We start from the raw sequence: 27093 nt of genomic DNA, 5'->3' as shown, positions 1-27093 counted from the left end.
TAATAATAATAAATAAATAAAAAAAAATATATATATATATATATTATGCACACATTATACATATTATAAACATCAAAGAGCGATTTTCCAATTCTTGACTTGGGGTGCGCGTACAAAAATAAAAAAGAAAAATAATAATAATAGCTATATATATATACATATGCGTTCCATATGGTATTGAGTATATGACTAAGAGTTAATGAAGGCAATTTTCACATGAACATATTGAAATAGAGATTTGTCGAATGAATAGATATGATATGGAACGGTTGTCACGTTTCATGTGGGAAATAACGAGAGACACTGTATGTAGATACAATCATTCTGAAAAGCGAGTGATCTCTTCCTGTGTGTGTGTGTGTGTATGTATGTGTGGATAGCTGTCGAACGTGTCTCGTCAACCTTTATTAGCCTGTAACATCGGCTTTGTTCCGGAGAACTGGTCAAACAGTACCTAGAGCGAACTTAACGATCCCACCCCTGGCCACACCGCTGGACCCTGGTCACCATCGCAATCGCTACTATACTGTATATGTGTGTGTGTGTGTGTGTGATGGGGGATAAGCGATGTATCGTTGGGTGGTTATCGATTATCCGGCAACACCACAGCAGCAGTTCACGCTAATTAGCACGAGGGTCACATTAATAGGATCAAATCACAGGGACGTTCACCCTTGTTTCAACCATGTTGTGTATTTTGCACATTGCTTGAGCATCATCGATATATATATATATATATATATATACTATATAGCATCTCGTTTACTTCAGCCATTTTCGAGTCTCTTTGATAGAGGCGAACCTTTATCAACCACAGACTCCAAACGGATCTTAGCTTATTCTATATCCAAAACATTATTGTCTCTCTCCCTCTATCTCTCTCTTACACTCTCATTAAGAGTTAATGAAACCTTAGAACAATTTTGAGTACATCCAAAATACTCTCGGTATTTCATTACCAAAAGTAACATCAAAGTTTCTACACTGAAATAATAGTGTCAAATGTCCGTTATCATTTAAAAAAAAAAGTTGATTTTGTCATTAAAATAACAGAATTTTGAAACAAAAAATTACTTTCAAAGTAGAAATTTTGCCATGGCTCAGATCGGGGCCTGATTAGGAAATCCACATTTTCTCGTGGTCCTGATCGGGGCCAGATTATGATTCCCTACTAGGGCCCCGGTAGGAAAATTTCTACACCTGGTAAAACCCCTGCAGAAATTTTCAACTGGCCTTAGGAGGGCTCATGTCGGGAAGCCCCAAATCTGCATAAAACATAAAACCCAACCGGGGCCACAAAAGAAGCCCTATTTCAGCTCGATTAAAATCGATTAGAACCAGGGCCCAACCAGAGCCTGGCGTGGCCCCGATCGGGTTTCCTGTTTTAACCAGGTCAAGAACAGATTGGAAAATTTCTACTCGAGGATGGATTCGTAATAATTATGAATTGAAAGACACGGGAAGAAAAATACATGCAGAAAATGTCACACTGACTCTATTTGAAATAAGGCTCTGATCAGGATCTAGATAGTTTTCCTTGTTTGAGAAAAATTATTATTTAACAATATTGTTTGTAAAAAAAATTATAATTGTTCTCCTTTGAATGTAATGAAAGTAGGCTTTGTTCAGGGTGTCGATAGTTTTCCCTAATTGAAAAATTAGGTATTTATTAACTATTATTAATAATATTTCATGTTTCTATCCAGTTACTATATAGTTTCTATACAGTTACTATATAGTTTCTATATAGTTATACTATTTTCTCTATAACCGCTGTATAGAAGAACTATATCGAAACTAGTTAGAAATGTAACGCTACAATAACCATGTTTCTAGACACAGAAACTATATCGAAACTATCTAGCACATCTAAATTATTTGGAAAAGTCAGAACAGTTATTCTATTCAGTTTCTAAATAGTTAAACTATTTGGAAACTATCTAGTTTTTAGATACATAAACTGTGTGGAAACTATGTTGTTTCTAGATACTTCAACTTTTTGGAGACTATCTAGTTTTTAGACACAAACTATACGAAAACTATTTAGTTTATAAATACTGAAACTATATTAAAACTATCTACTTTCTAGATACTGAAACTATGAGGAAACTGGCTAGTTTCTAAATACTTAAACTTCATGGAAACTGTTGATTTTTTATACTCATAAACTATATAAAAATTAATCTACTTTCTCGATACTTTTTATTTTTTAAAAACGTAAACTACATAGAAACTGTACAGTTTCTAGATACTTAAACTATTTGGAAACTGTCTAGTCTTTAGACACATAAACTATACAAAAAAACTATTTAGTTTCTAGATACCAAAACTATATTACAACTATCTAGTTTCTAGATACTACAAATATATGTGGAAACTATGTAGTTTTTGCACTACTCTGCAACTACTTGGAAACTGTCTAGTTTCTAGATACTAAAATTCTTTGTAATGTGCGTTTGCAGAATCGAATTTCATTTGCGAGCGCTACGTGATTATTAGGGTTATTTCACCGTAGGGTACAAATTTTTGAAAACTAAAAGTATAAAAATTACCTACAAAGAAATCTACCTTGCCGACTGATGGTAAGACAGATTTTTGAAAAGTGAAAAAATAAAAATTGCCGACACAGAAATCTACCTTACCGACTGATGGTAAAGGATTTTTGAAAATTTATTAATTTTTCAAAACTGTTTTACCATCAGTCGGTAAGATAGTTTTTTGTGTCGGTAATTTTTTATATTTTTATTTTTCAAAATTTTTTTATTATCTTGTTAATTTTTTAACCATCTACATACTTAAACTATCTAGTTTCTAGATACATAAACTATTTGAAAACTATCTAGCCTTTAGACACGTAAGCTATACAAAAACTATCTAATTTTTAGATTTTGAAACTATTTGAAAACTGTCTAGTTTCCAGATACTTAAACTTTTTAGGAACTATGTAGTTTTGTAGAAACTTTAGTAGGGGGTTAGACAGTTTTCCTTGTTTGAAAAAAATGCTAATAAAATTAAGTATTTAAAGTTACTTTTTGGAAAAATATTTATAATTGACCTCACTTTGACCCTATTTGAAATGGGGCTCTGATCAGGGTCTCGACAGTTTTCCCTATTTGGAAAAAAATGTAAAAAAATTTAGTATTTAATATTATCTTTTGTAAAAAAAATAGTTGATAACAATTAAATGGAATTTCTAAACTAGTGTTTTAATAATTTTTTTATTTTAGGGATTTAGCCATTATTTCCGGGTGTAATCTCAAATAGGGCGCTAGTCAGGTCCTTACCTGCAATACTATACTTATTGAAATTTCTTAAATTTTTTTTTAATTCTTTCAATTTTTAATTCAAATAGAAATAGAATAATATTGAAAATCAATCCGAAACATTAATCATTATTTTAAAAAAAAAAAAAATAAAAAAAAATTCCCCTTTTCTCGCTTATATAAATGAAAATTAATTTAAACCTCCTATATATATATGACTAGATAAGTAAGTAAATATTTAATAGTCATTAAATTTTTATACTGATTTAAATAATTCATGAAAATTTTTATTTAAGAATGAAATGTTCTATCTATTATTTATCTTTTTTTTTATTCTTTAGTGAATTAAAGGAATAAAATTTTAAACGTTCATTAAAAAAAGTGTGATAACGCCATTCAAAAGTAAATTGTTAACTTAAGATGAAAGAAATAGAAAAAAAAAATAATAATGACACAGTAAAGAAGAAAATTAAAATTAAAAAAAAAGTAATAAAAGAAAATTTACATTTAAATAATATCTCATATTTGAAATTTTATAAATAAATTTGTATTGGAAATAATTTTTTGTCAATATTTCGTATTACGCAATTTCAATATTCTCCCACGAATGAATATACTTATAAGAAATTATATAACAGTATTTTTCCTTATAAGGATTTTATTGTAACTAATTATATAATAAAAACACAATTTTGTTTTTTTTGCGAAAACAAAATTTGTTTAATTTATACAAAAATTTATTTAATTAATTTAATTATTTATTTAATCCAAATAAACTATAAAGTAAAGAAAAAATTAAAATAAAGAATCAATTTTTTTAATGTTCAAATAATGGTTGACAAAAAAAAATTTAGTTACCTAGAAATTTTTAAAATAAAATTTCGATAGAAAAATTATGTTTCATATTAAAACGCTCATAACAAAAGGATATCCCTAGGATATCCATATCAATGGTCGATACCTTAGAATGGTCCCCAGGATATCAAAACCGCCGGTCTGTGGGATATCAACAGGACATCCATAGGATATCCACAGGATATCCCTAAGACATCCACAAAATATCTATTGGATATTATATCGCAGGATATCCATGGGATATCCTCAGGATGTCCGTGGGATATCCTCAGGATATCCGTGGGATATTCTTAGGATATTCACGGGATATTTAATATCTCAACATATCTTTCGAAAGGTTAAAATTGTTAAGCTAATATAATGAATAATAATATAATAAAAACAAAAATCTTATGAGCTTCTAATTTATTTTAATTGAAGATTTCCCTCACAACAAAAAGATATCCTAAGGATATCCTGAAAACGTCCATAGGATATCCTAGGTTATCATGAGGATATCCTCAGAACATAAAAAACGGCCGTTTCGTAGGATATTTTTGGGATATCCAGGGGATATTCTGAGGATATTCTAGGGATATCCCTGGGATATTCCAGGGATATCCTAGTGATATCGTGGGGATATTCTTGGGATAAACTTAGTATATCGTTAAAATATTCTAGAAATATCGCTAAGATCTACCTAGAATATCATTATGATTCAAATTTTGACTATTTGAGATAGCGATTTTTTGATACAAATGGGTTTCCCGTGATTGTCAATCATCTTTCAAATCTGGGATGTTACCTTAGGACGTAATTGGACGTCCTGAGGATATCCTTGGGACGTTCTAAGGATATCCACAGGATATCCTAATAATATCCGGGGAAATAATTAGGATATCCCTGTGACGTGCTAGGGACATCCTTAGATATCCCTGGGATATCCCTTGGATATCCTAACCGCCGCTACTTTGGATATCCTTAAAGAATCCTTAGGATATCTCTGGGGTATCCCTAGGATATCCAAGGGATGTTTTTGGAATATCCTAGGATATCTGGTGCAGTGAGGGTTAATAATAATTAGTAATTAATAATTAGTTAATAATTTTTCAAATTAAACAACTTTCTCGAAAAACAAGTTGCATTTTATTTTATTTATATAAAATTTAATTCACAGAATATTCTCACTCGTAGTGTCATAATGACTTTAAAAACAGTATCCTGAGAACTTGTCTTCTTGACATCCAGAAGATATACTGAGAATATCCTGAAAATATCTGTGGGATATCCTGACGATATCTATGGGATATCCTGATGATATCTGTGGGATATCTGGAGGACATTTATGAAAGTCTGTAGAGATATCCAGAAGATATCTTGTGGATATCCTCAGATATCCATGGGATATCCAAAGGATATCCAAACCGCCGATTTTTTGGATATCCTTAAGAGATCCTTTTGATATCCATAGGACATCCCTAGGATATCTGCGGGATATTATCAATATATCCCAACCCTCACAACACAAGGATATTCAGGATATCCCTGGGACGTCCTGGGGATATCCATTTGCTTTTGGCGATTCGGATATCCCTAAGATATCCTCTGGATATCCATGGACATCTCTAAGATATCCCAGGGATATCCAAACCGCCGAAAACAAATCGATATCCCCAGGACGTCCCAAGGATATCCTGAATATCCTTTTGTTGTGAGGGAAGATATCTTGTGTTATTAGGGAAGTGAATATTTTTCTCACACTCGATCGAAGTTGCTTCAATTGGATATGGATTTATTTATGTTTAAATAATGTTTGTTGTAGAAAAAAAAAATATTTGTATAACATAAAATTTTGTTCAAAAAAATAATATTTTCTTCTTAAATAAGATCGAATCTGTATATATATATATATATATATATATATATATATATATATATACAGAAATCAGGAAAAAGTAACAACTGAAATTTTAGTCGTTTGTCACTGATTGACCATGCGTTTAAGTATGACGGAAATGATCAATGATGGCTAATAATGATAACTTGACTCGTGTATTTTAACTGGTCAATCAGACACATAAATTGTATATATAGTCAAATTTTTGACTTTTCCCCTTTTTTTTCAAACTTTTAATTAAGAACAAATTTTTTTTTTTATTTGTTTTACTAATTTTTTATTAAAAAAAAAAAAAAATTATTTTTCATTTTTTGACTAATTATGTACTTTTATTTATGATTCAGAGAGTACGAAGCTGACATCGGTAAAGAGAAAACGAGCGGAAGTTAGTGCAAAAGAGACATCATTGTCATCGATAAAAGTTGTGAGCGATGTTAATTCAGAGGAACGTGAAGACGCTGAAATGGATAGAAAAAAGAAAAAAGCAAGAACAACATTTACGGGACGGCAAATATTTGAATTAGAAAAACAATTTGAAATCAAAAAGTACCTGAGCTCCTCGGAGCGTGCTGATATGGCGAAACTTCTTAACGTCACAGAAACACAGGTTTGCTTTTTCAATATTATTTTTTTTTTTTTTTTCTATTTTATGTATTTATATACCACGACGACAAATACCAAATTTTTTTTTTATTTTAATTCAATTATTTTTTATTATTTATTTATTATTTTATTGTTTTATTATTATTTTTTATTATTTTATTGTTTTATTGTTTAAATAATTATTTCCATTTGTAATAATTTTATTTGTTTTCAGAGTGAAATGTAACTGAATATAAGAGGAGATTTTCAACTCAAGTGCTTTAGTTACTTTTTTTTCTATATTTTCATCAGTATAAAATTTTGAGAAGCATGAATAAGCTTTAAAATTAATTTACTAGAATTTTTGTTTGACAAAATTTTATTAATCTAGAATTTAATTTTTGGCGGAATTTAAGATCCAAAAGTTTTGAACGTTCAAATGAACAAAATTTTTTTTGTAACTTCTTTAAGTACGAATTTTATTACAAAATATTGTTTTAAATATCTAAAAAGAAGTTATTAATTTAATATTTGTTTAATTTACTGTTTTATTTTACATTGACATTATTATTTCTAATAATTTATAGATTGAAAAAAATATTTTGTTCATTTGAACGTTCAAAACTTTTGGCTCTTCGGAATTTTCATTTCTTCGAATTATTATTTAACAGAAATTCAAATTTAACTATAAATTTAATAACTAATATTAACTAATAATAATAATAATAATAATAATAATAATAATTAATAACTAATTATTTATCTAATAATTTAATTAATAGTTCCAATTTAATTAAGTTTCATGAAATTTGGCGTTTTCATAATTTTCATTTTTTTTCCAAAAAGAATTTGTATTTAACAAAATTATTATTTTCTCGATTTTTCATTAGACAGAATAGTAAAATTTATAAGAATTTTTATTTTTCAGAAATAATAATTAGAAAGAATTATTTTCTAGCCGAATTTTCATTTTGTTCGAAATTGGTCAGAATTCTTAAAACGACGAATTTTTATTTATTTTTATTTTATTTATCTATTTTTTTATTTATTTTTACTCAATTATCGATATAAAATCAAATTCAAAATAATAAAAATATAAATAATAAAAAAAATTACAAAAAATTAGTGTTTTCTTTCAAAAAAATTTATAAATAACAAAAAATAATAAAAATTCTTTAAAATTAAAAGTCGTTTAAGTAACAATAAATACAAAAAATTCGATTAAATAATAATTGGAAAAAATTAAAAATTCTGCTAAATATAAATTCTAAATAAATAAATCTAATAAAGAAAAATTCGTAAATTCAGTAAAAATTAAAATTTTGAAAAATGAAAATTAAATGTAACAATTTTATAATACAAAAATTGAACTAAATTGGAATTTCCATTAAATAATAATAATAATTCAAAGAAATGAAAAATCCTCCTAAAGGTAATTTAACGTAATTATCTAAAAATAAAAAATTCTGTCAAATGAAAATTCGAAATTAATTTTTAAGGGAGAATATTAATATTATTCATGTGTCTCAAAAATTTCGCTGATTTCCAATTTTAAAAAGGAGAGAAAAATAAAAATCTTTTTTCCCTAAATATAAATGAAATCTTGAATTTCAATAACGTCATAAATATAATTGCCGTTACTTTGAGTATATGTTTCCGTCGTGCAATTTTGAGTTGATGGCGGGTGAAAGGGGGGGAGGGGAGGAGGTGAATATTTCAACAGTTAGCAACGCAAACATTATGTTAATTAGTAAACCCGGACTACCAGTATCCAGCCTCCAGGACACGACAATGGCGTGGCTCATATATCACCGATAATAATATTACGGGATATGATTGCAACTCGCGTCTGCCAGTATCGCATGTATCATAAACGGATATGTATACGGGGTGTCTCCTACACTTGTCTCATTTTCGTGAATCCTATGTCCTCTATGTACGGTTCACTGACGTTGACTGATGTACATTTTCTCTCAGATAAGCTTTCTCTCTCTCTCTCTCTCTCTCTCTCTATAGATATATCCCTCTGCCCCTTTTCATCCCTCTCTCAAAATTCTAAATCATTTTCTTCAATTCTTCATTATATATGTATATTCTCATGAATATTATGAAGACAAAATACATCAATCATTATTATTATCAGTTCATTCTTTATATAAATATTTACCTTGGTGGAGATTTTTCAGTCTTATGTCAATTATCTTTTTCCTTGTTGATTTTTCTAATTTCTGAATTTCAAAAATGCAAATTCCTATTATAATTTTCCTAATTAAATTTTTTTTTAAATCTATTAATGTTTTCTAATGATTTTTTTTTAATTTTGAATTTATTCCCTGCCGATTTTTCTAATTTTTCAATTTCCGAAAATACGAATTCCTATTAAAATTTTTTTAATCTATTAATGTTTCCTAATTTTCTAATGATTTTTTTTTTTTAATTTTGAATTCATTCCCTACCAATTTTTCTAATTTCTCAATTTCCGAAAATGCGAAAAGTCATTTTTTTCAATTTCTCGAAATAAGAAAATATGGATTTATCAGGCTTTGAAAATTTGCTCCTTAATTAAAATTTCGTAATTCTATGTATTAATTTTTCCTAATGATTTTATTTTATTTTTGAATTTATTTATTTAAATTTATTTAAATTTTAAAATCCAATGAAAATATTATGAATAAGTATGGAAATTGTATCGAATTGTATTTTAATTTTCTTTTTTTTTTTTGTTAGTCATGAAAATCAAATTACCATGATTTTTTTTATTGTGTAACAATGGAATAGAAATTTTGGACATAATTTTCCAATTTTTTTTTTTTTTTTTTTAATATCTTAATTTTTTTTCATCGTGATATTTTTTTGAATATTGAAAATATTAAAATAAATATTTGATACTAATAAATTGATAAATACAAAATTTTTTCTAAAATTGTCAAAAATTATTTTCTATTTTATTAGATAACTAAATTTTTTTCATATCGTGATTTTCATTTTGATTATCGAAAATATAAAATAATAAAAAATAATAAATACAAAATTTCGGTATAATTTTCAATTTTTGTTTTTTTTTCCTTTCTAAATAGTAGTAAATTTTTTTCCTCGCAATTTTGTTTATAAATATCGAAAATAAAATAAAAATTAATAAATATAAAAATTTTTTCTCAAAATTTTTCAAATTTATTTTCTATTTTGTAAAATATCTAAAAAAAATTCATTCTGATTATCGTAAATAAAATGTATAATAGAAATTGATGAATAAAAAAGTTTGTCATAATTTTCAATTTTGTTTTATTTTTTGTTTTTAAATCGTAGTATTTTTTTACCACGTGATTTTGTTCATAAGAATCGAAAACATATAACAGAAATTAATAAATACAAAATATCGTCAAAATTATCAAATTTGTATGTTTTTTTTTTCTTTTTTTTTGTTTTCAAATAGTAATAAATTTTTTTCTCCTGCTTTTATTAATATATAAATAAATAAATAAATTACATAATAAATATAAAAAAAACACAATAAAAATTAACACAAAATTCTGCCCACAATTTTCTAAAAACCAATTTTCCATTTTATTAAACAATCTAAATTTTTTCCACCTTGATTTTTATTTTGAATATCAAAAATAAAATTTAATAGAAATTGATGAAGGGAAATCAACGATACAATATGGGAGAGTTGAAAATAATAAAATAATGTTATGACACATATATACAGAGGGGGGGTGAGGTGGAGAAAAGCTAATATTGAGAATATATACATATATATATATATACACACATGTGGTTATAAATTCTATATAGATATATATACATGGAGAATAACGAATAATTGGTTAAGAAGCCACACGCGTGTTTAACGGTGAAACATACATAAGTGCCAGGCTGCATGTAAGTAGGTGGCTGGATATCAGCGGCTATCAGAACCATTAGAGGCAATCAGAGACAATTGGTACCAGCCGGCCTGTCGCTTTGTGCTTATTATTGTGGCATGTGCGCGTAATCTGTTTCATCCTCTGGACGCGTCCTATCATCGCAACTATTTTCTCCATCTATATATATATATATACATTTGTCTCAACGATAGTCTTCTTACCTGTTCAATTTCATAAAAAAAATTAATTAAACACAAAAATTCCCTTGAAAATCGATTTTTTAATCAATTTTAATTAGGAAAAATTAATAAAAACCAAAAATAATGAAAATTAGTTGATTTTATCACCAAAATTTTTGTTTTTTAAATATTTTTACTATTTTTTATAACTAATTAATTTTTTATAATATTTTGGATAAATAAATTAATTTTATTTACAATTTTATTGGTAATTTTATTTTTAATTGTATTTTCAATTTTATTGGTAATTTTATTTTTCGTTTTATTGTTAATTTTATTTTCAATTTTATTAATAATTTTATTATTAATTGTATTTTTAATTTCATTTTTCGTAATAATTGTTTGAAAATTAACAATATCTTTTGAAATTTAATTATTGCTAAAATTGTATTTTTAATTTTATTTTTCGTTTTATTGTTAATTTTATTTTCAATTTTATTAATAATTTTATTATTAATTGTATTTTTAATTTCATTTTTCGTAATAATTGTTTGAAAATTAACAATATCTTTTGAAATTTAATTATTGCTAAAATTGTATTTTTAATTTTATTTTTCGTTTTATTGTTAATTTTATTTTCAATTTTATTAATAATTTTATTAGTAATTTTATTTTTAATTGTATTTTCAATTTTATTGATAATTTTATTAGTAATTTTATTTTCAATTGTATTTTCAATTTTATTAGTAATTTTATTATTAACTAGCAAAATTAAACGCGCGCAAGCGCACCAAATGGAGTATTTAATTGTTTGTTATAAAGAAATTAAAGATTAATATTATCAATAATAATTTAATTTATTAGAATATTATTACATATCAAATGATAATAATGAAAATTATATGTTTACAGGCCTCGGATTATACGACTTTTTCCGACTTTTTTCAAAAATACGACTTTTATCGACTTATTTTAATAAAATGCGACATTTTTTTTTACATTTGAAAAAAAATGTAAATAAAATACATTTTTCTAGTATAAAATGTAGATCTTCTTCAGATCTTCTTCAATTCAATTATTTAACAAATTTTGAACTAAAATGATTCTTCACTAAATTAATTATTTTTAATAATTTTAATTAAATACATCACAAATTCAATTACATCAAAATTATTTTTCAATTAAAATTTTTATGAAATTTAACAATTGTTTATAATTTTAAAAAAAATATCACAATAAAATTGAATTATTTTTTAAAAAATTGAATTCAAAATAAACTAAAATTCAATTATTACCCGAAATTTTAATTCGAAATCAATTAAAAATCCAATAATTATCCACAATTTTCAATTTAAAATTTAATTATTTACCAAGTTTTCAATTTAAAATAAAATAAAATTCATATATTTTCTAAAATTTCTATTCAAAATTAATTATCCAAATTTTCAATCAAAAATGAACTTTAATTAAATTATTATCTAAAATTTCAATTAAAATTCAATTATTTCCCAAAATTTTCAATTCAAAATTAACTGAAATTCAATTATTTTCCAACTTTAAAATCAAATAAAATTTAATTATTCTCAAAAATTTGAATTCAAAATTAATTGAATTTTCAATAATTTGAATTTAAAAGCATCTAAAATTTAATTATTTATAAAATTTTCCATCGAAATTTTTTTTTGTTGAAATTTAATAATTTCAATTATAACTCTAAGGAAATTCAATTATTTTTAACTATTTTAATAATATTCTTTAAAAATTCAACTATTTGAAACCATTTTTCAATTAAAAATGATTTTCAAATTATTGTATTTTGTCCGCATTTTCTAATAAATTTTTAGTGAAATCATCTAAAATTTTAATTAAATTAATTTAATTTTAATTTTAATTAATTAAAAGTTTCAATTAATTTCAAAAATCTCAATTTTAAATCTTTGAAAATCCAATTAAATTTTAAAAATGTTTTCCAAAAATTGTTTGATAAATTATTTTTAGTACTGTAAAATTTAATAATTGAAAATTAACAATATCTTTTGAAATTTAATTATTTCTAAAAATTTCAACTTTAACCCTTCGAAAAGGATTATTATTAAAAAAAAATTTTTATTTAAAAATCTGTAAAATATTTTTGTTAAAATAAAAAACAAATCCACTTTTTTGGAATATAAATCGTCTAAAACGACTTTTTGTGTCGTTAAGTTGATTCGAGGACTGTGTTTTCATAATTAATATTTAATAGGTATTCGTTGGCCCCTAGTACCTTGAAAATTAATTTTTAAAAATAAATTTTTTTCAAATTACTATCTTGTACGAAATTTCCTGGCGCATCTTTTTTCTCATCATAAATTTTTTGTATTTGTATACAATTTTTGAATCAATATACAACTTTAAAAAAAATTTCATTGGTAAACGTTTTGTACTTCAGCTTCGTGAATTGAATTTTCGAATTTGGAATTTTAAAGAAACTTATTCCGTACTTTGGAAACACAATTATACAACTTTGGCAAAAATGTGAAAAAGAATTGTCAAAATTTGACACGTCATAAGATTACTATTCAAAAAAACACGTGAAATCAGAAAAGGCCAACTTCAAGTTAGGACAGAAGGACAGACCAAGCATTTTATTATTATATAATAATAATAATTGTATTTTTAATTTTATTTTTCGTTTTATTGTTAATTTTATTTTCAATTTAATTTTCCCTCACTGATAATTTAATTTATTTTACAGGTGAAAATTTGGTTTCAAAATCGAAGGACAAAATGGAAAAAGCAGGACAACATAAGCAATGCCGAAGCTGCGGAACATAAAAATCAGAATAATCCAAAAACAACATCAGTAAAATCGAAGCATTCGTCAATGAAGGAAGATTCTTTGCGAACGTCAGTTGAATGTAGCTCGGATTCAAATAATTCTTTATTAATCAGTGATGTATCAGTATCCGATAGTGATCCAACAAATCAGAGATTATCATCCTCAGTATCAACTGGTCCATCAGAAAGATCCATGCAATCAATCTACATATCCAGGAATTATGATTCTGATCTTCAATTAATGAATGACGATCGTCTCAAAGACACTGGTAAATTATTTCTTTTTTCAAAAATAAAGAAAAAAAATTTGTAATTCCAAAAATATCTAAATTTTGTATTCTGAGACTAATTTTATAAAAACTAAAAAGTAGTAAAAATAATAATTTGAAATATTAATTTATTTTATTGAAATTGTAATATTTTGTTTTTATAATTTTCAATGTAAAATTAAATTTAAATCAAAAATTTAAAAATTAAATATTAATTCATTTTAATTTAATTACAATTAAATTTACTAAATAATAAAATTGAATTTAATGAATAAATATATCAATAAATTATTAAATTCATAAATATATATTTATCTAATAAATATTAATTTTAATATTATTAATAAAATAATAATTATTATTAATAATGTTGATTATTTAATGCCTTTTGCAATTTATTACAATTTCGATTCTTTGTTATTTCACTCAAAAATGCTTTTATAATCGGAAATATATGTAAAATAATAAATTATGAAGGTAATAAATTATAAAAGGTCTATAAAGCTCGAAATAAAATGTTAAAATAATAAAATGAAAATAATAACTGTCAGCAAAAAGGAGAAATAATTGTTGAAAATTGTTATTGAATTAAATAATTATAATCTAAAAAAAAAGAAAATTCCATTTTTTTTTCAATTTAGTTTCTTTTCTATTGTTAATTGAAAATAATTTGCAAAAAAAGAAATTCTATTTTTATCTCAAAAATGGTAAAACAAATATTTATATAGAGTGACAGTTTTGTTTTTTAAAATGTTTTTAAAATCCAAGAATATAAAAAACAATTTTACAATATTTTTTTTCTCTTTTTTTGTGAGAATTTAGTGAAAAAAACAAAAACATAAAAAATGAAAATTGTAATTTTTATATCTAAATCAGGAAAATTAGAAAATTTTCTTTTGTCATTTGCGCGATGCAAAACAAGTCGAGAAACTCATCAATAACTCATTTCCAGAAGTTGACTATGCCAAACGCAGATTCTGTTTCTGATAAAGAGATGCCTCTTGATACAGTGTGTGAATTCTCTTTGAAATAGAGAGAGAGAGAGAGATGTTCGCGAAGTGAAAATAAACCCCTATTGCTTTACAAGTGAATCGCTTCTTCATTAAATAATAGATCGCAGGATTTATTTTTTTTCCATTCACTTTTAAAACAAATTTAAATAATGAGATTATTATCGAATATCGAAGTTTTTTTTTATTACACTTCATTATATTGCATCGCGCGGATTGTACGATTTTTTTCGACTCATTAAACTTATTTTAATTTTATTAAAACATTTATTAAAATTATTATTTTTTGATTTAATTTATAAAATGAAATTGAAAATTAATTAATTTATTAAATTAAAAAAAATACCTTATTTTGTTTAGAATAAACTGTAACTCTTGCAAAATTTAATTATTTTGAAAATTCGAATATAAAAAGTCTGGTAAATTAATTATTTTTTGTAATTTTAATAAAATTATTCGAAAATTCAATTATTTAAAATATTTTTCAAGTAAATTCTCTGAAATTCAAATTATTGTTTAAAATTCTTTTCAAAAATTTTTTAGAAATTCAAATTTACGAAATTTTTTATTCAAAATCATCTGAAACTTGATGAATTTAATTATTTTCTAATTTCAATTTTTTTTTTTTTTGAATATCGAAAATATAACAATAGTAATAAAATAATAACAATTTTTTTCCTAATTAAAAAAGGAAATTTTAATTAATTCTTTATAATAAAATCCAATTTTTACAAATATATTCTTTTTTTTCCAGATATTCTAAAGGAATACGACATGAAACGTGATCAAAAAATTGCATCACGAGATTTAGTATCCGGCAAAGGTGAATCAAGAACACAAGAATGTCAAGAATCAATAATTGAAAATAATTCAAATTATGAATCACAAAAAAAAGTTTCGTTATTAATAAACGAGAGAAATGAAAATTGTCCAACAATTCATCATGATAATGAAAAAAATCAATACAATATTGGAAATAAAATTGAAAGGCTAGATAATAAAATTGAACCAGTTGAATTTGCTATTGCACCAACAGTGGCACGACTAGTGACAACATCCGACAAGGAGCCGGAAATTGTTGATAATCATGAAAGAGATTTTGACGAAGAACCATCTTCACCGCAATCTGCACTTGAAATTGATGAGAGGGAAGAAAGAGTTATTAGTCCCGAATTACCCAGCTAACTAGCAATTTGATTAGGAGTCACTCCTATATCATAAACATTGCAATATTTTCATAATCATTTTTTCCATTCCTCGTGTTGTGTAATATAAATATATATTATATATATATATATATAGTCACCGGTAATCAGGTCATTAGAAAATATTTTTCTTTTTTTAATTTCAAGAATTTCATTCCTAGTCGATATTTTTTTTTATTTTTTACTATTATTAAAATACACTGCGACCAAATATTCTCATATATTTAAGAATAGACTTTAATTCAGTAATAATTTCTGAATTAGGACAAAGTAATTAATTTTCGTATCGTCTTTTCATGAAAACCAAAGAGGCAGAATTCAGAATTAGCTTAAACCAGAAATACTAAAATTATCCTTCTCGTTACATAAATACAATGTTTTATATATATATATCTAATTTTCATTCAAAATTTTCTTTTCTCAAAAAAGAATATATTTTTAAAAAATTAATCAACTTCCTCTTTCAAAGGGGGATAATTTTCAATCTTAGAATTTTATTTCTATTCTATTCAATTATAGATATTTCAATAATAAAAAAGGTCTATTCTGATTTTGGAATTAACACCAAAGAAGAGAGATAATTTTAGAATTAACTGTCGCTTTAGGTAAATTAAATTTTTCATTTCTAGAAAAAAAAATGTCATAATTGTTATTTTAGTTCCTCTTTTTCTATTTTTTTAGTCAACAAAAAAAAAAGCTTTAAAGACTTGGAACAAATAGGTTCTATTGTACGATTATTATAAATATGTGTGTAAATAATCGCCGAATATGATCGAGCGTTAATTAGAATTTTGTGTAATTATAAAATTTGATGCGTGAATTCTCCGGAGATAAATGTGGTACGTCATTTTTGTATTATTTAGTTGCCAAAGTAAAGCCAAAAAAAAAGGCTCTTCGATATTTTTGCTCCGATTCAAGGTTAATAAATTGAGATAGATTCTGATATCACATGTATAGAATTTTCAATTTATTGACTAAAAAAAAAATCTTCCCGAATTTCTTTTCGATTTTTATTTTTTAGGACAATTATCAATTATAAATGATTTTCTTCAATTTTTTCTTCAGTATCAAAATATTCAGTCATCAAAGGAGCAGTATTTATCCACATTTCGCCACCTGTGAAATTATTTCGATTTTTTTTACGAAAAACTTCTATTTCAAAGAGACAATCACTCAAATGAAAAGACAAATTTTGTTCTCTAAAAGCATGATAATAAGGAAAATGAATTAAAAAGGATAAATGAAAAATGTTCGAACGATGTCTAATAACGAGTACAATATATATATATATTTTTTTCCCTATATTATTCTTAAGGAAAGTAAAGTAAAAAATGTAAAAACAAAAAAAATAAGTATTTACAAAAGCGTAAAATTGTTAAGGAATTTTTAAAATTCCTTTTTTAAATGATGAATCGTGTAATGAAAAAAAAAAATGTTTGCACTATCGCTTCACTGGTTCATTGTCCTCCACAAATGTCGCGTTGATTGATCCATGTTTTCCATTCATGGGAATACCATTACCATTACCTTCAGATTCATCAGTTATCACAACATATTTGTAATACATCGCCATCACAGCAAAAATTAACATATCCAAAAACATCAAAGCGGCAAATAGTAAAAATTCATACGACTGAAAAAGAAAAAAAAAACTTAATTTCCATTTTCCAGGAAACAAACAAAAAATAGAAATAATTTTTTTTTACCTGCTTCATTAGTGATGTTTCGGCAATAATTATCACAACGAGATTTCCAAATGCCACTGTTAATAACCATGCAGCTTGCAATAATGATTTCATACTTATTGGCGCTTGTGTAAAAGCAAATTCTAAACCAGTCACAGAAAATAAAACTTCTCCCATTGTCATTACAACATATTGTGGTATTAACCATAACATATGAATTGAATTTTCCTGTGTTACTTTTAAAATATTCAATTCTTTCACTTTTTCAGTTAAATAACCAGTTATTGTATAAACACCGCCTCGTTTTAATTTTACTGATTCTTTCACTAATTTTTCATTCCAATAAATATCATATACACCACTGTACATATTTTCTAAATCAGTGACATTAAAATTTTCACTAATATTAAATGTCAAATTTATTCCATCACTTTTAATTAATTTTAATTTGCCTTTTTCATAATCAGACCATATTACTGCTCGAATACGTAAATCTCTTTTATCAGTTCTTGTCACTGAATCATTGTATGCAAAATCTAAACCATTTTTTGTGATAACCCATGATGTTGCTTTATTTTCAACAGCTCGAATAACACCTGTGAAAAAAAAAATTAATTTCAATTTTTACAATTTAAAATTAAATTCAATAAAATTAAAAAGAAATTGAATTACCTTTTACTTCTCCAGAAGGAATGGAATATTTTTCCTTATGACAAAATGCAAAATCAGCTTTAAAAGTAACATTCGCATAATCATTTGCCAATATATCTTTATGTTCCCAAAAATCAAGTGCCTTGAGTTCAAAACTCTCGTCTCGTACTGTCATTGGTATAGAACAATTCAAAGTATTGAATATTCTTAATTGAGCTTTACCGGCAGTGGGTTGAACTGGATACCCTTTCTTTTAATTAAAAAAAAAATTTTTTTTTTTTTTATTTTAACTTTTAATCTACTTTCTTATTATTTAACATTGAAATTAATTATTAATAATTTAATCCAATTATTATTAATTTTATCTAAAATTATTATTTATTTTATCTAATTATTATTATTTTTTTTTTTTTAGATACCTCGACTTGAAATTCCACAACCGCTGACAGAATAAAGGCACACGCTGCCAATATGCCACCCAAAGTTAATTTTTTGAGTGGCGTGTCGAAAATGTGTAATTTTTTAAAAATTGGATATAAATAACTATTGAAGAGTGGAATGAAGATTAAAATTAAAAGTGGATTAACCACTTGCATTTGATCAGGTTTCAATTCAAAACTTCCAATTTCACCTTTCATATTGTTAGCCTGAAATGTCCATCTTGATCCTTGTTGATCGAAAAGTGCCCAAAAAATGGGTAATGGCAAAAAAAGTTTTAAAACTTTTAATGCCGATTTTACATCTTCAATCATTTTTTTCGTGTATTTATCGTCGGCATAATCCAACCAATGATCTCTTCTATGATGACTCGATGATTTCCATTTTCTTCCAAGGGCGTGCTATTATTATTATTATTTTTTTTTTTTGAAAAGTAAGCTTTATTTTTCTATTTTCTATTTTTGATTTAACCTAATAATATTATACAATTTATTTATGTTAAATGAATTTATTAAATTATTTTTAAAAATATAGTAAATAAATTTGGTAAACGAAATTAATTAGCAAATTTAGTAAACGAAATTAGTAAATAAATTTAGTTCACTAAATTTATTTACTAAATTTATTCATTAAATTTAAATACTAAATTTGTTTACTAAATTTACTACATAAATAAATTGATTATTATTGTGTAAATTTATGTACTAAATTTGTTTAATAAATTTATTACATAAATAAATTGACTAAATTTATTATTGTGTATTAATTTTTTATTGTCTCCAATAAAATTAGCAAAATAAATTTCTAATTTTTACTAATTAATTTACTAAACATTTTTTTTTTATTCAATTAAACTATTAGTCATCAATTTCTAATAAAATTAAAAAATAATCGATTATTAATTAATTTTCTATATATAAATTAAGAAAAACTCACCCCTATGCATTTACACACATTCAACACGACATTGCCTTCGGGTTTTTTCATTCTATAGAGAGGTTTGCCAAGAACAAAAATCACTGTAATAAAATAAAAATAATTTTTTAAAAAAGAAACCTAATTTTGCAAATTAAATTGAAATTTTGCAAATATTAAAAAGTAATAACTTTTTTTTCTGTAATAATTATTAAAAATTAAAAAAATTAGTAAATAATTTTAGAGAAAATTTAAAATTCTAATGAAAATTTTTTTTTAGTTTTGATTTAGATATAGATGTTGTCACACCTAATGATAGAGCCATTAAAACAGCTGGTACGAAAAAGGCGAGTGAGTAACAGGTTTTCTGACCAAAACATGGAATGTCCTCTCTGAAGATTGGAGTGATGAAAGTTGAAATCAAAGAACCAGAATTTATAGCAAAATAAAAAAGTGAAAAAAATTTTATCAAAGATGCTTCCTGTTGAGGTAGGACAAATTGATCGCCTCCAAAAGCAGATACACATGGTTTTATCCCACCTGTTCCTATTGCCACTAACACAAGGCCAAGTATTCCAAATTCTCTGAAAAAAAATTTATTTTCAATTATTGATTTTTCAATAAAATTTTTTATAAACAAAAAAATTTTTAAATAATAATAAATAGAAAAATAGAAAATAGAAAAAATTGAATTCAACTAATTTTTTCGTTTTTTAATAATAATATTTCAAAACAAAATATTATAAATTTTCATTTTTAACTATTAGAAATATTGATTTCAAATAAAACAGGTTTTTTATAATTATTATAATAAATAACCATATAAGTAATTAATAACAAATAATTCAACTTTCTATTTTTTTTCACACATCTGCTGAAAAGTAATAATCCTTGATACAAAAAAACAAGTCTTTAACCCAATTGAAAAATTGAAAAATAAATATATACATTAATAATAATGGATTATGGCTGACATTTATTTACTTAATTATTTTTATAGCTATTTTTATAGTAATTTCTCTATTTTCTATTTTTATTTGGAATTTTTTGTAATAAAAAAAAAAAAAAATTGTATTTGTAATATTTACCGTGGTGCAAAATCAAGCCAAGGTGTTGCGCTTGCTGACAATAAAAATTGTCCAATAGTATAAATAATACTGATATAAAAAATAGTTTTAAACTTTCCAAGAAGTGAATCGGCCAACATTGCTCCAAATAATGGCATTAAATATGCCAACATTGTGAAAACGTGAAAAATAACTGTCGATGTATTTTTAGTGTACAGTAATATATTAAAAAAGTACATTGACAATATCGCTGAAAAAAAAAAAAAATTTCATATTATTTATGAAAAAGAAAAAAAAAATTTTAATATCTCAATAATCATACTTCGCATTCCATAAAAAGCGAATCTTTCACAGAATTCATTGCTGATGATGAAGAACACTGACTTTGGATACTTCAACTTCTATTGAGAGGAAAAAAGTAAAAATAATTTATTAATTTTTTTTTCCTTTTTCTTTTTTTTAATTATTATTTGTTAATAATTGTTAAATGGTAAATAAATAATTTTGTTGATATAATAATTTAAATATAAAATTTTATTTTATTATATTTTTAATTAATTAAAAAAAAGATATTATTTCTAATAAATATTGAAATATTTTAATCGCTTGCTAATTATTTAGAATACCATGAAGAAAAATAAAAGATAACCATTTAAACGGGTCAATTATCAGTAGATTGAAAATTGTTCGATAATTGTTTAAATGCCTCGGTTAACACCTTTTTTTTTTTAATTTATATAATAAAAAAAAAATTTCTCTATTGATGATAAAAGACATTTAATACAAAAAGATAAGATTATAAAACTATTATATGCATGTCACTTATAATTATAATTTTGAAGCAATTTTATATTTATAAATAAATAATACAATTCTTTTCAAATAATAAAAATTTACCCAATGAAATTTTTTATAATGTAAATAATTAGTAACAAATAATAAATAATAAAAATAAATTAATAATAATAATAATAATAAAAAAATAGTTAAATTGAAAAAACAGATAAATAAAAATTACATTTTTTTTATTTAAATATAAATACATACTTCAAAATGTTTCTGATACAGAATATTTTATCTTGATTATTTTCAGATTGCAAATTTCTTATTGTTTAAGTTTCATTCGCATTCTTTTGTTATCTGTATGAAGAATTAGTACTTTTTAAAAAAAAATTTTAAGGTAAATATCCTCGAAATGAAAAATCTCTTCAAAAAAGGAAAATTAATCAATGACATCATAAAATCTTTTTTATTTACGTTGATTATTTGCACGCATTACATTATAAAAATTCCATGTCACAAAACATTATCAAAGTGCATAATGACACGATAAAATATTATAAACCTAAATAATCCTCTTTATTGTTCTTTTCAATGAGATATAAATATTTTATTTAAAAATAAACATTTCGAATTATCATAATAAAAACTATTTTTGTTTCTTATTTATTTTTTACTGTTAAAAAAAAATTTTTTTACCAAACAAATTTTTTTAATAAAAAAAATGTTTTACTAAACAATTTTTTTTTTAATAAAAAAATTTAGTATTAAAAAAAAATAATATAATAATAAAATGCTTAGTCTGTCCTTCTGTCCTAACTTGAAGTTGGCCTTTTCTGATTTCACATGTTTTTTTGAATACTAATCTTATAACGTGTCAAATTTTGACAATTCTTTTTCTCATTTTTGCCAAAGTTGTATAATTGTGTTTTCAAATTTCGGAATAAGTTTCTTTAAAATTCCAAATTCGAAAATTCGTTTACCAACGAAATTTTTTTTAAAGTTATTGTATATTGATTCAAAAATTGTATACAAATACAAAAAATTTATGATGAGAAAAAAGATGCGCCAGGAAATTTCGTACAAGATAGTAATTTGAAAAAAATTTATTTTTAAAAATTAATTTTTAAGGTACCAAGGGCTAACGAATACCTATTAAATATTAATTATAAAAACACAGACCTCGAATTAACTTAAAGACACAAAAAGTCGTTTTAGTCGATTTATATTCCAAAAAAAAGTGGATTCGTTTTTTATTTTAACAAAAATATTTTACAGATTTTTAAATAAAAAATTTATTTTTTTAATAATAATCCTTTTCGAAGGGTTAAAGTTAAAATTTTTAGCAATAATTAAATTTCAAAAGATATTGTTAATTTTCAAACAATATTATTAAATTTTACAGAACTAAAAATAATTTATCAAACAATTTTTGGAAAACATATTTTAAATTTAATTGAATTTTCAAAGATTTAAAATTGAGATTTTTGAAATTAATTGAAAGTTTAAGTGTTTTGTAATTAAAATTTTAGATGATTTCACTAAAAATTTATTAGAAAATGCGGACAAAATACAATAATTTGAAAATCATTTTTAATTGAAAAATGGTTTCAGATAGTTGAATTTTCAACGAATATTATTAAAATAGTTAAAAATAATTGAATTTCCTTAGAGTTATAATTGAAATTATTAAATTTCAACAAAAAAAAATTTCGATGGAAAATTTTAGAAATAATTAAATTTTAGATGCTTTTAAATTCAAATTATTGAAAATTCAATTAATTTTGAATTCAAATTTTTGAGAATAATTAAATTTTATTTGATTTTAAATTTAGAACATCTTTTTTTGTTTGGACAAATAAAATGTAAATATTAGCAATTTGTTGATGAATAAAATGAGAATGTTTTTTTTTTTTTTTTGTTTTCAAGTTTATGAAAATTCATTGTATTAACGATGTAATAAATAAGTTTTATGGGAAGATTTCCGAGAAAATATTGTGTGAAATATAATTGTTGCGTTATTAAAAGAGATATTGTATATATACTTTTTGTAGTCTCTATTGAATGCATTTTTCTTCATTTATGAACCAAAGGACTCACATGATCTTTTTATGACGCGAACTTATATGACATTGCATTTTATATAGCGTGTAAATGAACGAATTTCAAATGAGGAAGTAAGGCAATAAAATAATTAATTCACCGCAAAAATTCAATGTTTTTATTTTTAAATTTTTATTTTCTTAATTATTGTCAATTGACAAAAAAATAAAATAAATATAGTTCAAAAGTCAATGAACGGTAACCAACATTCCATAATCAACGAACTGCATTCCTAAAAGTCTATACTAGCTTTGTATATATATGAGAAAAATCCTACATAGCAATATCCGGTTGTTGTGAATGAAATAGAGATATAAAAAAATCTCCTATTTTTAAATCTAAACAAAATAAACTAAAATTTCGTTTTTATTTATCGGTTTACTTTTGTTAAATAAATACAAAAAAAAATAAAAATATTTAATTGACAGTTTTGATTTTCTTTTAAATTTTATTTTTTTAAATAATTAAAAATCATTTTTAAAATATTGTTCATAAAATGTGAAATAAGAATTGATTTTTCAATTTAAAAAAAGAATTTAAGCAAAAAAAAAAATTAATTTTTTATACAACAAGAAGTAGCATTTTTTAAAAAAAATATATCATTAGAATTCTCTATGAAAATGCAAATTTTTTTTTTTTAAATTATGGCCTGTATTGACAATTTAAATGCACAATGATTTTTATTCGACCATGGCCTACCTTTTCTAAAAACGAAGATAACGTACGGAAAACAAATGTAATAAATGACAATTGTCACAACAACTATAACTATATATAAAAAAGATTTCTCCTTTTTTCTCTATTTTTTTTTATTGTATTTATTTTTTATAATATTTATTATTTGAAATTTTATTATTTTCATATTTTTTTACTTTATATTTATTATTTAATTTATTATTATTATTTATTATGTAATATTTATTGACTAATAATTTATTACTCAATATTAAATATTTTATTTACAATGAACATTTGAATTTTACAATTTTCAAATATTCTGTTTAGAAAAAAAAAATTATTTCCAATGATTAAATATTGATCTTGATAAAAACGAAAGTACAAATTTAACTTGTGAGATTTTTATTTTTGTGATAAAATAAACACTTGAGAGGAAAAATTCATTTTAATCAGCAAAAATATTTATTTAGGTACAAAGAACAAGTTTTTTTTTTTAGTAAAAAAAATAAATTTTATTCAATAATCAGCTAAAAATAATTAAATAAATTTGTGTTCAAAGTCGAAAGGCATGAACTATGAATTATAAATAAATTAAATAAATTGTAACAAATAAATAAAAAACAATAAATAATAAATAAATAATAAATAAAGAATATTAAAATAGTACTTTCTTCAATCCAATAATTGTTTTTAATTGACTTCCGTATTAAATTATACAAATATTATTCCAATTAAATTGTCTTCAATTACTTATTACTGCATTTATTTCGATTATTGAAAATTTTATCAATAAAAATTATTCTAATTGTTTCTAAATTCAAATTTAAAAAAAAAATTAATTTCAATCATATTGTTTGAATAATTTTCAATTACTCGTGACTCAATTAACATAATAATTGTATCAATCTGCAAATGCTAGAATTATTTTTAGTTCCATTCATTTTTTTTATGACTTTTTTTTTATCCCAAATTGTTATGTAGACTATCGACTTGAATGCACTGTACAATATAATTTATTTTTTTTATATTCAATTATTTCAATTATTATTTATTTATTCGATTGGTTAAAATTGACTTCAATTTTTTTTTATATATATTTTTTATTTATTTAAATAATTTTGTATTTTTTTTATGTTCTATTTTACGTTTGTTCATTATGTTGATGTATATAGCTTTTTAGAAAAAAAACTAGTGGGAAAGAAAAAATTGTAAAACTTTGTAAAAAGTACACAATGGAGAAATAAAAAATCTAATATTTATTTAAATAATTAAATTAATTAAATAATCAAATTTAATTATTTATTATCAATTTCAAATGAGTTAAATTATTTTTCAATTTAAATGTTTTGGAGAAATTCTAATTAAACTTTTTTACAATAATTTTCAATTAATTAATATAATTAATAATTAATTGATAATAAGTTAATAATAAATTAATAATAAATTATTGTTATTTTGTATTTATTATTATTATTATTATTATTAATTAAATAATTAATAATTAAATAAATAATATAATTAATAATTAATAAATTAAAATATTTTTTTATTGAGTAATTTTTATTTAGGTACTGCAATTTTTTCAATTATTTTCAAGTATTTACTTTCAAATTCAATTGAAGAGAATATTTTTTTTTTAAAAGTTGTTCATGATTCTTTTTTTTTATCATATTTTGTTATCTTTTTTTTTCATAAAGGTTCGCAAAGTATAGTCAAGCTTTTTTTATCTTTTCTTTTATTAATATCTATATATGTAAATTAAAAGTACAATTATATAAAAAAATTAAAATTAATTAATTAAATTCAATAAATATATAAAAATACAAATTAATTATTAAGTAAATTACAATAAGTAAAATAATCTATATGCAAATTTAAAAATACCAAGTATTGTAAAATACCAGTATTCCAAAATAATTAATAAATAATCAAATAAACAAAAATTAATGAAAATAAATAAAAATAAAATTTAAAAAAAAATGTGATTTTAAAAAACAAAATTTTTTTTTTAATTAAAAATTACAACAAATACACACCTTTTGCGTATCACCCATTTTTTCCTCCATTGTAAATATTAATAATAACAATAACAAAACTTTTTAAAATTTATATCACATATATCACAAAATGTCCTCAAAGAAAAAAAAAAAAATATTAAAAACTATTCTACAAATTGAATAATTTAAAAAAAAAAAAAAAAACTAAAAAAGTGAAAACGTTCAACTGTAATAATAATACATTTTGTTTATAAAAATTGTGTTATGACATGTGTATAAATGCGTTACGTCGTTTAAGACATTTATATATGACACTGTTCCGTTCAACTGCTACTGTTACACTGTATTGTAAGCATTGAAAATGATGTGAAAGTCGCTGAGCGTGAAGAAGTCTGTAACATAAAAGCCTCGAACCAATCTGTAGGCCAAAGTCGTTCTGACAACACATGAAAAAAAAAAAGTGGGGATAAATAGTTCAAATAAAACGTGTCCAGATTCTCAATATATAAGAAATACAATATAGATATAGTTCATTGATGATTTTGACAATCATCAAATTTCCTTCAATTCCGAAAAAAAAAAAAAAAAAAAAAAAAGTTTTAAAAAAGACCTTCGAGAAAATAAAAATTTCATATTCAAGAAAATTTTTTTATCCAATGATTATCACACTTCCTGGAAATACATTTTTCCTCGGAAAACAGAGAGATATACAAAGGTTGAAATCGACAATTGACTTAAATTAAAGAGTTCATTAATTTATTAACAATTTTTCTGTTTGAATTTTATAAATGGACAAGTTTCAAACGAGTACAAACAAGTTTCGAATTAGTTGAAACAAGTTAGAACACGTTTTGAAT

The 27093-nt window shown here is 23.2% G+C and overlaps 2 protein-coding genes across 7 annotated transcripts in view; one reads left to right on the top strand and one right to left on the bottom strand.

Moving 5' to 3' along the window:
- LOC127288497 (homeobox protein 10) overlaps positions 1 to 16872 on the top strand; it is a 65835-nt gene extending 48963 nt beyond the window's left edge. For all 6 annotated transcript variants that reach the window (XM_051315974.1, XM_051315976.1, XM_051315973.1 and 3 more), the window contains 3 exons: positions 6339 to 6601; positions 13356 to 13707; positions 15472 to 16872. In XM_051315974.1, coding sequence (XP_051171931.1) covers positions 6339 to 6601; positions 13356 to 13707; positions 15472 to 15902 — 1046 coding nt within the window. In that variant the 3' untranslated portion in view covers positions 15903 to 16872. The remainder of the gene's footprint in view (positions 1 to 6338; positions 6602 to 13355; positions 13708 to 15471) is intronic.
- Positions 16873 to 17188: 316 nt separating this feature from the next.
- LOC127288496 (peptide transporter family 1) lies at positions 17189 to 26640 on the bottom strand. Its single transcript, XM_051315971.1, has 9 exons — positions 26276 to 26640; positions 21001 to 21079; positions 20700 to 20928; positions 19921 to 20195; positions 19633 to 19715; positions 18678 to 19097; positions 18280 to 18508; positions 17629 to 18203; positions 17189 to 17555 (listed from the first exon to the last, which is right to left on the bottom strand). The coding sequence occupies exons 1-9, from the start codon at positions 26303 to 26305 to the stop codon at positions 17364 to 17366; spliced, it is 2112 nt and encodes a 703-aa protein (XP_051171928.1). The 5' UTR covers positions 26306 to 26640; the 3' UTR covers positions 17189 to 17363.
- Positions 26641 to 27093: the final 453 nt, after the last annotated feature.

Source organism: Leptopilina boulardi, unplaced genomic scaffold (assembly GCF_019393585.1).
Source record: "Leptopilina boulardi isolate dan_hultmark-lab unplaced genomic scaffold, ZJU_Lbou_2.1 LbouV2_392, whole genome shotgun sequence".
Classification (NCBI taxonomy): domain Eukaryota; kingdom Metazoa; phylum Arthropoda; class Insecta; order Hymenoptera; family Figitidae; genus Leptopilina; species Leptopilina boulardi.
The sequence above is the reverse complement of the archived record's forward strand: the minus strand, read 5'-3'. Positions and strand labels throughout refer to the sequence as shown.